Genomic DNA, 13,199 nt, shown 5'->3' with positions numbered 1-13,199 from the left:
GTGAGCTTAGGAAAGGAAATTGAGGTTGGAGTAATACTAATTTATACCAGCTGAGACTTAGCCCAGTGTCGGTTGTCTGCACACAAAAGTATTTATCAGCAAAACGCACACTGGGTAATTTTTTTTTACTTCCTCTTTCCCCCTGTGTTCTTTCCTCACTGGAACAGCATAAACTTTTTTAATAGTATGTGTGGTTTCTTACAAATTAAGGAGCAAAAACTAAAAGATAGCTGATTTGAGCACTATGATTGAAAAATCAATGTCTTCAGGAAAATAAAGACTGTTCTGAAGAACATCCATGTTTGTGTATTGAGAGTTTGGGCTTAGGAACAACATCTGGTGTTAACCACAATTGAGAACATTGACAGTGTCAGAGACGGTAAATATTTGTATGGGCAGTCCAGAAGCACACCCTGATAGCTGATTAAGAACATCCCTGAACAGAAACATACTCAAGCATGGCCCTTTCATGGACTAGACACTTGATTTTTAGAATAAAATACGTTCCTGACCTGAGACCATAAGTTCACAGCATAAAATGAGTTGCTGTATTAAAGCTAGTTATAGCGTGTCAGCTGGTCTTCCGTAGCTCCCCCTACCAAGGTAATGAAGTACAATGAAATACAACCAAAAAGGAATTGCATTAACTGCAGAGTAAATGTGTACACATGAGTTTCTACAACAGAGGAGCTGATTTGTGATAACTGTTGGTTGAGTATGATCAGTTTGCTTTTCCTCTTCTTTATCTTTGTTTTCCTAAAAAAAAAAAAAAAAAAAATGCAGGCTGGGCTTATTTGTCCTTTTTTTGTATATTTTTAAATTGTAATGAAAATTAATGTATCTAGAATGGACAACGTGATCTTTAGTTTAACTCTTTGGGTTTCTAAAATGTGACACCTCACCTGTTTGGTCTGGTTTCTCATGCAATTTAAATGGTTTCAGAAACTAGACGATTTCCTTCTCCCAGTAAATTTACATAACAAAACACATTCCAATAACTTATTCCCATCATAACACAAATATTGGCATGATTCAATGATTCTGTGGCAAAAGAGCCATGTTCTGGATTATAGACTTGAGTTCTGAGGCTGGGAAAAAGAGTTTGCAGCATGAAAGATAGAAAAGAAAATGCTTTTACTGGTGATCATTTTACTTTTAAAAGGAGTCCAAGCAGAATTTTTGCCTAACTTAGAGAAGAGCAGATGTCTTTTTTAGCACTATTCATTTTTCATGGAAGAAAGGTTTCAAATTTAGTCTAGGAAATTTTACACACATATGCTCAACAGTAGAATTATTTAATTATTCTTTAATTGTTATAAGACATACAAATGTCGCTACATTTGGGGCTTAATCAGGTGGCTATGAAAGTAATCAGGAGGTTTTCAGATGATTTTGTGGGCAAGTACAGTCCTACAAAGCCAGCATACCTTTAGGAAGTCTTCCTTGGAGGGATTTAGAGCCTTCTGTACCTCTCTTGATCCCCACCACCAGCCTTGTGCATCCTGTACACCAATGGCTGGAAATTCTTGAAGTGGCACTCGTGCAAACCTGGCCCGTCGCAGTGAGGATGGGTATTGCCACTGAGCAGTGATCCAGGGTTTCATGCAAAGTGTGTGTGCAGGTGCATGCATATGTTGCTTTTTGGTAAGCCAGAAGGACAGTCGGGGACCAGTTCCCAGTGAAAATCAACAGATATAATCTTTCCTTTCTTCCAAAATCTCCTCAGTAAACACTTGAGTAGAACTAGTGCAGATAGCTCCTGACCAAGCACAGTATTTAAATAACCTTAAAAATTTAGCCTTAGCTATTGAAGTATTCCAGACCTCCCAGTCTGCACCGGGCATTAATTAGGTCACTCAAACACTGCATCCCATTTTGTTGCAACATTAGGTTCATTTCATATTTATGCTTTTTCTTCCTCTCTTTCACTGATGCCAGCAGGACTGCCTTGTAAATGAGAAACCATTGTGTTTCTCAGGGGGAGCATCCTGTACAAATAAAAAAGCAGCAGAGTAAATCATTTTATAGCATATGGTAGATTCTAAGCCTTAGAGTACTCAGCTTTCCTTAGCAGCAGAGACACAAATGGAATCAAATGAATAAATTGCCATGTTTTCTTATTATGAATGTCTGAATTGCAAAGTTCACCTGAGCAGATACTCTGTTTTGTAATTGCCTGGTATTTGCTCTTCCGTACTAGAAAGAAGGCAAAGACAAGGCTTTTATCATGCCATTTTTCATATATTATGTACTAGCAAACAGCTGTGTGTTTAAAAACAAGGGAGCGATTATTCCGTGTAGGTAGTAAAGTTACATGGGAGGGAAGTAGTCTGGTGATGTTCATTTATGGCACAGTCTCAGGATATAGTGTCTGTGACACAAAAGGCTGCTATGGTGAGAGACCAGAGGAAGACTAGCAGAAGATGTGGGTTTCAGTCCTTCTCTACTACCTCTGCATTACTACCTGTGACCTCTCTGGAAGATTTATCTAATACAGAGAATGCAACGGGTTGCTCACAGTTTACAAGTTGTAGGAACTCTTTGCAAGATCATCCCAGTTTCTGTTTCCCTGCTATCTGCTCTTCTCAAGTAATTTTTTTATACCTCAGCCATCCCATTAGTGTATGGACTGGTGGCTAATCCTTCTCAGGTTTCTCGTGCTACCTTATGAAGATGGATGTGGGACAATTAGCTATGTATTAAATTCATGGCAGCAGAACAGTGGGAAGAGCTACATGTGGAATCACGCTTTTGACATATATTGCAAACGACTTGGACTCTCTGAGCCTGATCCGTAGCATGGTATCACTGACCCTTCTTGGTGTTTATAAGAGGATGCTCAACAAAAAGAGAGTAGTCTGTAGGTATTTAGTGATTAGCTATGTCAGCAAGTGACATAAAACCCTGTGCAAGTCGATCACTACCCTGGTCAGTAGCCCATGCAATTCCTGTACTGCTTTTGCTCTAGCACCTTATTCCCTAACCCAACAAACAACAAAGAGTAAAATGAGTAAAGACAGAAGGGGTCATTCATTTCTTGTTATTGTCTCAAAGGCAGCGTACAAGCATTCCTCTAATGTAGTTAGCACAGGGGATGCTCCCCGCTGATCTCAAAAAGTGGTAAGACACACACAGAAGACTTGCTTTCACTGGTTGTTAGGTCTGTGTTTAAAAGGATAGAATATTAATTTTAAAAAATGGATAGTTTCTGCAACTGATTATGGTGTTAATCCTGTAATTCAAGTACAGCGTTTGTTGATTTTTACAATCTTGTGTATAGAAAGAGGAAACACACTTTAATAAACAGATCCTTCATTCCAGAAGCCTTTGTGTTGGGGAATGCACAGCCAGGCTGAGGAAAAACAAGTCATCAATGCCTTGTATGTTTTTTAGTCACTGAGGTTAGTGCAAAAAGAAAATAAGAACGGTAAGCGTGCCATATGATAAGAGTGAAGTTAAGGGAATATACAAAGAATGATAACTAAAAAGTTACATTGGCAACAGTTGACCACATGGAAGGGAGAATAACAGAAAATGTCATCTACAGAGTGAGTTTTCAAAAGTTTCCCCTTCTCACTGGGGATGTTGAGTATTCAGAACAAAACAAGTCCTTTAATAAATGCTTAAAGTTGGGCTTCTGCTAAATAAGATGGTCCCAAACAGAGGCATTTTGTAAATGTGGCTCTGCTTAAAGGTGAATGCTATCCTGATGCCCAGTGTGTTCCTGCACCTTGCTTTATTTTGTGTTGCACTTGTTGCGCAATCAGCAGGGCTCAAATGACCTGTGTTTGTGAAGTGTAGACCAGACTTGTCTGATACAATTTTTTGGTTTTATGTAGTACCTCCTATGGAAGACTGTAAGGAACAAGAGCCTGTGATGGACAACAATATTTCTATGGTGCCTTTTGAGAGACCTGCTGTTATAGAGAAGCTGACAAGCAACATGGGAAAGCGTAAAAGCTCCACCCCACAGAAGTTTGTGGGTAAGCTTGAAATACGCCTTTTATTATTTTTAGTGCATAGGTATAGGTTACTTGTTGTTTGTAATAGCCAAAAGAACAAAGGGACAAGAAGTGCTCCCAGAACTTGGTTGTGACAGGGAGGGACAACAATGGAGATAGTTAAATCACAGCAAGAAGTCCTGAAAATTATTGAATTAATTTTACCAACCCAGAGAATTCAAAAGTGAGGTCCCTAGAATCATGAAAATGGATTAGAAAATCTTGAGCTTTTTACTGTGCCTTAAAGCTGTTTTGGTTTTTAAACTTTTCTCTGGCCCTTTTGAGATTTAGACTTGTCATCCGTTGTTCTCCTTGCCCCAGCAAATAAAAACTAAGACTCTCATATAATTATCTGTCTCCGTATGTGTGTGTTAAAAAACAAAACAAAACAAACTACTCAAGACTTGTAACTTGTATTAAATTCTTGAGAGTTGGCAACAACTGGTCTGATAATACTGGCATGAGGAAGTAAAATCACATCACTTCTGTTGGAAGAAATGCTTGCTCCAAGTGCAGTGTTCTGCACACAATAAACTTAACGCATGAATATAAAGCGGCATTGGATGACTTTTGGTTATCAAATTTAGAATCCTAGGCCCAGAATTCATATTTTGCTTTGTATCTTGACATCTTAAAATTGTTCAGCTTGTAACAGGAGACAGTATGGGGAACTTTACTTGGTTTGAGCTAAACTTGGTGTGAAACTGAGGATGGCAGCTGGGACAGAGAATTATTTGGGGTAAATGTATGCTGCTAGACTCTGAAGTCATGTAATATGTGTTTTCCACACTCACTCGAAGGACAGTGGTACAGATTTTAAGTGTGTCATATACTCATTCTGCTTACACTAAGGACACTTATGGAGAGAGGATCAGAAGACTGTAAGCAATTAAGACAGCCATTTAGAAAAGTCATTGCCCCTCAGCTAAATGCAAATTCAGGTGGATTTGTTAAATCACCACTAAAGGTGGTTTTAAGCTAACCCACATGGTTTTGAATAGTAGGGGAGTAGCAGCGTGCAGCAGTTCACCTGGGGGGCACTGACACACTGACCTAGCTGCTCGCAGTCATCTGACCATTTCCAAATATCAGTGCTAAGCCAAGGTTAGGTCAGGAACAATCCAACGCACAGGAGGAACGCTGGGAGGCATCCGTATCTCCTGTATTGTTATTAGTCCTGCTGAGATACAAGCTTAATTCTTAGACCGTTTAAGAGTTGTCTGAAATGAATTACTGTATAGCTGATAAGACCTGGAGGATTTATACTCTGATTTTAATTTACTGCTGTGACAACAACTGGAGTTGAATAGGGTGGAAATGGGAGCAGGACACTCTACTGACAAGCCAAATAGAGCTTTACGAGATTGTAAACATGGCCCCATCATAGCAGGTTTTCCTAGTGTTGTCTCAGCAAGTGCTGTACATTCTTGCAGGTTGTGATCAACAGTGAAATAGTTAACCATGCTGATGCTTAAACTGGTGTGTCTAGACCTCAGAAACATTACAACCTCAAAAGGAAGAAGGGCAGTTCACACCTCTCGCTCTTTTCCCACCAGGTTGTCCACAGACTTGAACAGAATTGTGTTTGCAGTGTCTGTCAGAGGTTATCTTTGTAGGGGCTAAAGACTTTATCTGAGAAGGCTGGAGACCTTGCTCCCTTCCCTTAAATTCTGGTGTACCCATGCCTGCTCTCAAAGCAGTATAGCTTACTGGTTATAAGTATACCTCACAACTGAGGCTACCCAGTTTTCAGACAGTATAAATTGAATCGATTTTTGGAAGCTGGCTTGGATGGTCTCTCTTTTAAGGCAGGAAGGTTATTTTACTTGTCCACTCACACGCAGTTGATCATATGTTGCTGTTGTCTTCAAAGGCAAATTTACTGACTGAAAATTCTTGTCTGAGATATGCTGTAGCAGATTACTATTCTCTTCAGTAGGGTATACAACTTTGTTGTTGGATAAACCTATTTCTTCTATAGGTGTAAGAGATTGTTTTGGGATTCCATTTTTCTGGGGCTAGGGATTCGGGGTTTCATGTGACATGTAGCATTTTATCCAGATCCAGCTGTAGGGGGAAAGTGTCCTCTTTCGTATTTACTCTTATCTTATTTTTCTGCCTTTACTGATCTTTCACGGCATCACAGTGTTTGAACTGAAAAAACAGCAGTCTCTGCTTTGCTACTTTTCTGTTTTTCACCATGACCTTACTTTTCTTCCCATTTTCTCCCCAATGAAACATTGTTCAACTCTGTCAGGAAGAACTTGTAATGGTTCTCTTGCAGGAAATTTTCCTTTGCATACTGCAAGTATGGCACCTGTCCAAAACAGCTTAATGGTGTTTATGAGAAGGTCATGTAAGCATAAGCTAAAATCTTTGCATGCTACATCTATCAATGCTTTACTGCTCTTTCTGATCAGCAGTCTCCAAGGGGCCTTGGTTATGGACCACAGTCTCTACTCTGGCTGAAATTTCAGGAGGAAAGAAAGCAGCAAATACAGCCACCAGAAAAAAAAACAGGATCAAGGGGTTCCTGTATCCCTCCCCCACCAGGCTGAAGGCAGTAGCTCAAAGGAAAAGAGTGAATGGAGGCAAGTCCATGCTTGGTGTGGCAGGTGAACACCCTCCTTGACCACCTCACCTTCCCAGGTGAGGTATATAACAGCTATGAGGCTCTGCAGGTGGAAGATGTGGATAACAGTCCACCTATACCAGTTGTGTTGCCAGGGTCAGAAAAGCCTACTCCCTGTATCAAAACCGCCTCCATGAGGAAGAGAAGACGGGTTATACTTGTAGGCGACTCCCTTCTCAAAGGAACAGAGGGTCCAATATGCCAGACAGACCCTCCTTTTAGGGAAGTCTGCTGCCTTTTTTGTGCCTGGGTTAACGACATTGCTAGGAAACTTCCTAGCCTGGTACGGTCCTCGGACTATTACCCATTACTGCTCTTATATGTGGGAGGTGATGAAGCTGCAAGACGTAGTCCAGGGGCAATCAAAAGAGACTTCAGGGCCTTGGATGGCTAGTAAGGGACTCTGTAGCACAGGTTATTTTCTCCTCTCTCCTTCCAGTTGCAGGCAGTGACACTGGAAGGAAGAGATGCACCCAGCCTATTAACGCATGGCTCTCTGGCTGGTGTCATTGCCACAGTTTTGGATTTTTTGATAATGCCTATGCAGCACCAGGCTTGGTGGCATCTGATGGGATTTACCTTTCTCAAGGGGAAGGAGGGTCTTTGCTTATGAGCTTTCAGGGCTCATTGACACAGCTTTAAAGTAGACTTGGAGTGGGAGGGGGTTAATATCAGGCTTGCCCAAGACAAAGTTAGAGGGATGGGGTGCTAGCAAGGGCACTCAGCCTGTGTGTCTGAGATGCGCTGGGTTCACTGGAGCACAGCCGAAGTTGGACAAAGATGAGCTAAGGGCTACTGAGTAATAGGAGCCAAGAGGGGTGAAACACCTCAAAAGAATTAAGGGACCTTCCTCTAAGAAGGTGACAGGATGACAGCCTAGCTGAAGTGCCTCTACACAAATGTACACAGCATGGGCAATAAGCAGGAGGTGCTGGAAGCCATTGCACAGCAGTAAAACTATGGTATAGTTGCCGTCACGGAAACATGGTGGGATGACTCGCAGAACTGGAGTGCTGCAATGGATGGCTATAAACTCTTCTGAAGGGACAGGCAAGGCAAGAGGGGCGTAGCCTCCTCCTCAGGTAGGTGGGGTAGCTCTGTTAGGGAGTGTTTGGATTGTCTAGAGCTCAGTGACAGTGATGAGAGGGTTGAGTGTTTATGGGTAAGAATCAGGGGCAAGGCCAACAAGACAGATATCATGGTGGGAGTCTGTTACCACCTAACCAGGATGAAGAGGCAGACAAACTATTCTACAAGCAGCTGGGAGAAGCCTCACGATCGCTAGCCCTTGTCCTCTGGGGGACTACAATCTACCAGATATATGCTGGAAACACAATACACCAGGGAGGAAACAGTCTAGGAGGTGTCTGGAACATGAGGAAGATAACTTTCTGATGCAGCTGGTGAGTGAGCCAGCTAGGGAACGTGCCCCACTGGACCTGTCGTTCACGAATAGAGGAGGACTTGTGGGTGATGTGATGGTTGGAGGCTGTCTTGGCTATAGCAATCATGAAATAGTAGGGTTTTCAATTCTCAGAGAAGTAAGGACGGGATCAACACAACTGCCACCTTGGACTTCCAGAGGGCAGACTTTGGCCTGTTTAGGAGACTGATCGACAGAGTCCCCTGGGAGGCAGTCCTGAAGGGCAAAGGAGTCCAGGAAGGCTGAACTTTCTTCAAGGAGGAAGTCTTAAAGACGCAAGAGCAGGCTGTCCCTATGTGCTGAAAGATAAGATGGCAGAGAAGACGACCGGCCTGGCTGAATGGTGACCTTGGGCTGGAACTCGGAGGGGGAAAGAAGGAGAGTTTATGACCTTTGGAAGAAGGGGCAGGCAAGTCAGGAGGACTACAAAGGTATAGTGACATTATGCAAGGAGAAAATTAGAAGGGCCAAAGCCCAGCTAGAGCTTTATCTGGCAACTGCTGTAAAAGACAATAAAAAATACTTCTATAGATACATTAGCAGTAAAAGGAGGGCTAAAATGAATCTCCAGCCTTTATTAGATGTGGGAGGAAACATAGTGATAAAGGATGAGGAAGAGAATGAGGTACTTAATGCTGCTTTTGCCTCAGTCTAATAGTAAGACCAGTTGTGCTCTGGATGCCCAGCCCCCTGTGCTGCAAGGCAGGAACAGGGAACAGAATGGAGCCCCATAATCAAAGGGGAAATGGTTAGTGACCTACTACACCACCTAGGCACACACAAGTCTGTGGGGCTGGATGAGATCCACCTGAGAGTACTGAAGGAACTGGCAGAAGGGCTCACCAAGCCACTTTCCGTCATTTATCAGCCGTCCTGGCTAACAGGGGAGGTCCCAGAATGCTGGAGATTAGCAAATGTCGTGTCTATCTACAAGAAGGGCCGGAAGGAGGATCTGGGGAACTACAGTCCTGTCAGTCTGACCTCAGTGCTGGGGAAGGTTATGGAGCAGATCATCTTGAGTGCCATCACATGGTACGTACAAGACAAGCAGGTGATCGGGCCCAGTCAGCATGGGATTAGGAAAGGCAGGTCCTGTCTGACCAACCTGATTTCCTTCTATGACAAGGTGACCTGCTTAGTAGATGAGGAACAGCCTGTGGATGTTGTCTACCTGGACTTTAGTAAAGCCTTTGACACCATTTCCCACAGCACTCTCCTGGGAAAACTGTTAATGGCTTAGGCAGGTGTACTCTTTGCTAAGTACATCCAGCTGACTGGATGGCTGGGCCCAAAGAACTGTGACTGGAGTTAAATCCAGTTGGTGGCTGGTCACAAGTGGTGTTCCCCAGGGCTCAGTGTTGGGGCCATTTCTGTTTAATATCTTTATCAATGATCTGGACAGGGGGATCAAGTGCACCCTCAGTAAGTTTGCCGACAACACTGAGTTGGGTGGGAATGTTGATCTGCTCGAGAGAAGGAAGGCTTTAAAGAGGGATTTGGATTGATGGGCCGAGGCCAACTGTATGAGGTTCGACAAGGCTCAGTGCTGAGTCCTGCACTTGGGCCACAACCACCCCATGCAATTCCACAGGCCTGGGGACAAATGGCTGGAAAGCTTCTTGGCAGAAAAAGAGCTGGGGGTATTGGTCAATAGGTAGCTGAACATGAGCCAGCAGTGTGCCCAGGTGGCCAAGAAGGCCAACAGCATCCTGGCTTATACCAGGAAAAGTGTGGCCAGCAGGAGTAGGGCAGTGATCGTGCCCCTGTACTCAGCACTGGTGAGGCCATACCTTGAATGCTGTATTCAGTTTTGGGCCCCTCACTACAAGAAAGACATTGAGATGCTGGAGTGTGTCCAGAGAAGGGCAATGAAGCTGGTGAAGAGTCTGGAGAACAAGTCTTGTAAGGAGAGGGTGAGGGAACTGGGGTGGTTTAGTCTGGCAAAGAGGAGGCTGAGGGGAGACCTTATCGCTATCTACGACTACCTGAAAGGAGGTTGTAGTGAGGTGGGTGTTGGTCTCTTCTCCCAAGTAACAAGCAACAGGACAGGAGGAAATGGCCTCAAGTTGCACCAGGGGAGGTTTAGACTGGATAGTAGGAAAAATTTCTTGACCTTAAGGGTTGTCAGGGGTTGGAACAGGCTGCCCAGGGAAGTGGTTGAGTCACCATCCCAGGAGGTACTTTAAAGGCATTTGGATATGGTGCTTAGGGACATGGTTTAATGGTAGACTGGCAGTGTTAGCTTTACGGTTGGACTCGATGATCTTAAAGGTCTTTTCCAACCTATACGGTTCTGTATGTCTGTGTAAATAGTCAATTTCTGAGTGAGCCTTAGTACCTCAATAGCAGATATGTAACTGGTCTCACCAAACCTATTGAAATAGTGGAGGCAGAAAGTATAACTTATGATGCACAGGAGTCTGAGTACTTCTTTGCCTCTCCTTCAATGAAGGGAGAAGCAGATGCTAGTGAAATTGAAAGCAACCATCTTCAAACTGATCACATGAAGCAGGTTCAAATGTTTTCAGTTTGAATGTGGCGCTCACTCTCACAGAGTGTCACTCAAGAACTGACAGGATACAAAATGAGACATTTATGTGGCTTATGATAAGACCATGGTGGTTATAGTAAGAATTAAAAATACACAGGCATCTCAGAACAGATGAAGATCAATCAGCTTCAGAATTAGAGTCAGCTTCTAGTTAATGGGGGTCAGAAAGAAGTTTACCCAGTGGTAAATTCTGTAACTGCTTTCTCTAAGATTTCTTGTAGCTTTCTCCCAGGTGTCCAGCATTGCAGTTGCTTTAGATACTTGATGAGATGGACTACTGGTATCACAGGACAGCTGTGTCTGTGTGCTTTGATCTAGCTTCAAATAACTTTTTTGAGGTGTTTTTGAATGTCATACGACAAGATGACCACAGTGGAGAAAGTGTCTTCTACGTCACTAATGCTGGGCAAGAATAAATAGAATTTGAGCATAATTTTGCATGAAAATTCAAAATGGTGAATCTGATTAGTTAGTTTTAAGTACAGATTTGGCTGAAGAGTAATTAAAATTGAAAATAATGTTGGACTGGTTTGTTAAAGTTTCTTCTGAGCTCTGTGTTTTACACCCTCTCCTCCCCATGTTATCATTTACTTTACTTTTTATGTCACACTCCATTTCTAAGGCTTTGACATCATTGGAACTGGTTCATAATTAAAGGAATGAAAAATTCAGCACACTGGCAATTTAAAGTTTTCTATACTCTGCTGCCTGTGGTGGAGTAACTAAATGTGGAAGGTAAAAGAAATCAAAATAAGGTTTGTGTCATTCATCCAAGTAGTCCATAAAGGATAGGTATTGTTTCTTGATCTATACAGCCTACAAAGGACTGACTGTGTTTGGAGGCTGGATCAGACTCTCACCAGATCCAGTTCTTTATTCAAACACGGAAATGATACAAGTGGCCAGAGCAGGTGACAGGGACCAGTGGAATTCTCCATTTTAAATTTGTTCTTCCAAAGAAATGTCTTTCTGCCAAAGGCACCACATGCCTCCTGGAGCTGTCCTCCAGTCCCACTTTGGCCCCACCTGGGAAGAAGCTGCTCAATTTCAGGTGAGGCTGGAGGCACCTCCCATTAGACAGTTGTCCATCCTATCAGCAGCAGGACAGCCATCACGGACAGCAAAACTGGCAGCCCACAGCAGAAACACTGAAAAGAGGATGTTTGACGGCAAGAATCATCCTTAGGTCATGTTAGATTACAAAGGCCATCATTGTAGCACTGTTTGCTTCTTCCTTCCCTATTTTTCTCCAAATGTCTAATGTGTAACAACAGAACATTTTTCTGCATTATGCCTTCTTTTGGTAAGCTGTAAGTGTAACAGCCAGCCTAGGGAAACGCAGTGAGGTACATGAACATGGTGTCTAATCAGAAGTATGTGAGCAGTACTGCTGAAAGCGGTCATAAGCAGAGTAGGAATATTCACGTGCTTCACTTTAGACTTGCATTTAATTACCTTGCTAATCAGGGCTAAGTTCCCAAACAAAACTGATGCATCATCTCCAAGGATAACCTGATTGTTCCATGGGTAATGTAAAATTATTTCTCTTTATGCATCACTTTAAGATAAGCTGCACTAAGTGGAATGAATTAGTATAGTCAAAAATAAAATGCTGAGTGATAGCTATGTTGAAATATACAAATGCTATTTGGAAGAGATTTGGGATTACCGTTCTGTTTCTTTCTTATGGTGGTTTGTACACGTTTTGTTCCAAGCAATTTTGGCAAAAGAACATAGAAGATTCTTGAGCTCTTTAATTCTTGGATAGCCAAACCAGTTGTATGTAGTGACTCCTTGAATTTATTAGCTTACACTATTGAAGAAAAATCTGGTTTTATGTTGCAAGGCAGTGAAAAGCAACAAAGACAATGAAAACCAACAAAAATTATTTATCACACTTTGTAAAATCAGCTTAAAAAGTTAACAGTCAACAACTAGCTAGTATTGGTGTGTGTGAACACGTATGAGCATGTGTATCTTGTATCTTACACATATAGCTATACGTATGATCTTTTCTATTTAAAAAGAAGAGTAGTTATATGAACTTTCCTTGTACTGACACTCTAAAACCATCACTGAAAAATCAGTGCTGCTGAGCTGAGCCCTGATGTAAGTAGTGGTAAACTTGTTAACTTCAAGGAGAGCTGTGATATGTAACATGCCCTGTGACTAGCATAATTTACCAGCATATGGTTCTCGTTTCACATATCTGTAATGCCATGGATTTAAAAAGGTTACAAGGATGTGAATTTGGATTCACATAGTGATAAATCGGCCAGCTTCTTCATCATTATGTATTTACTTATCCTGTGTCAATGAAAGTTGCTTTTGCCTTTTACCAAATGAAACTAAGCTATACATGCAGTTTCTCTAGTTTGTTTTCTTGCCTAAATAGACAGTGGGGGGTGTGGGTATGTGTCTTTTTTCCCCTCAGTCTAAAACATTGAATTTCCTTTTTTTTTTTTTTGGAGGGGATGAATTACAAAGGTATTATAGCCTGAATGCAAGATGGTAGTTCAGCCCCCAGTGCTCCTGGTACTTGCTCTGTTCTGTGGCTGCATGCAGTTCTTTTATACTTTTTTTTCTGCTGGT

General features: G+C 42.3%; 1 protein-coding gene across 1 annotated transcript in view; it reads left to right on the top strand.

The window, feature by feature from the left end:
- IKZF2 (IKAROS family zinc finger 2) overlaps window positions 1-13,199 on the top strand; it is a 122,928-nt gene that overhangs the window by 98,787 nt on the left and 10,942 nt on the right. Inside the window, exon 7 of the mRNA XM_064452105.1 lies at window positions 3,840-3,983. Coding sequence (XP_064308175.1) covers window positions 3,840-3,983 — 144 coding nt within the window. The remainder of the gene's footprint in view (window positions 1-3,839; window positions 3,984-13,199) is intronic.

The sequence above is a fragment of the Phalacrocorax carbo genome, chromosome 5 (genome assembly GCF_963921805.1).
Source record: "Phalacrocorax carbo chromosome 5, bPhaCar2.1, whole genome shotgun sequence".
Lineage (NCBI taxonomy): Eukaryota > Metazoa > Chordata > Aves > Suliformes > Phalacrocoracidae > Phalacrocorax > Phalacrocorax carbo.
This window is presented reverse-complemented; position numbering and strand designations above follow the sequence as displayed.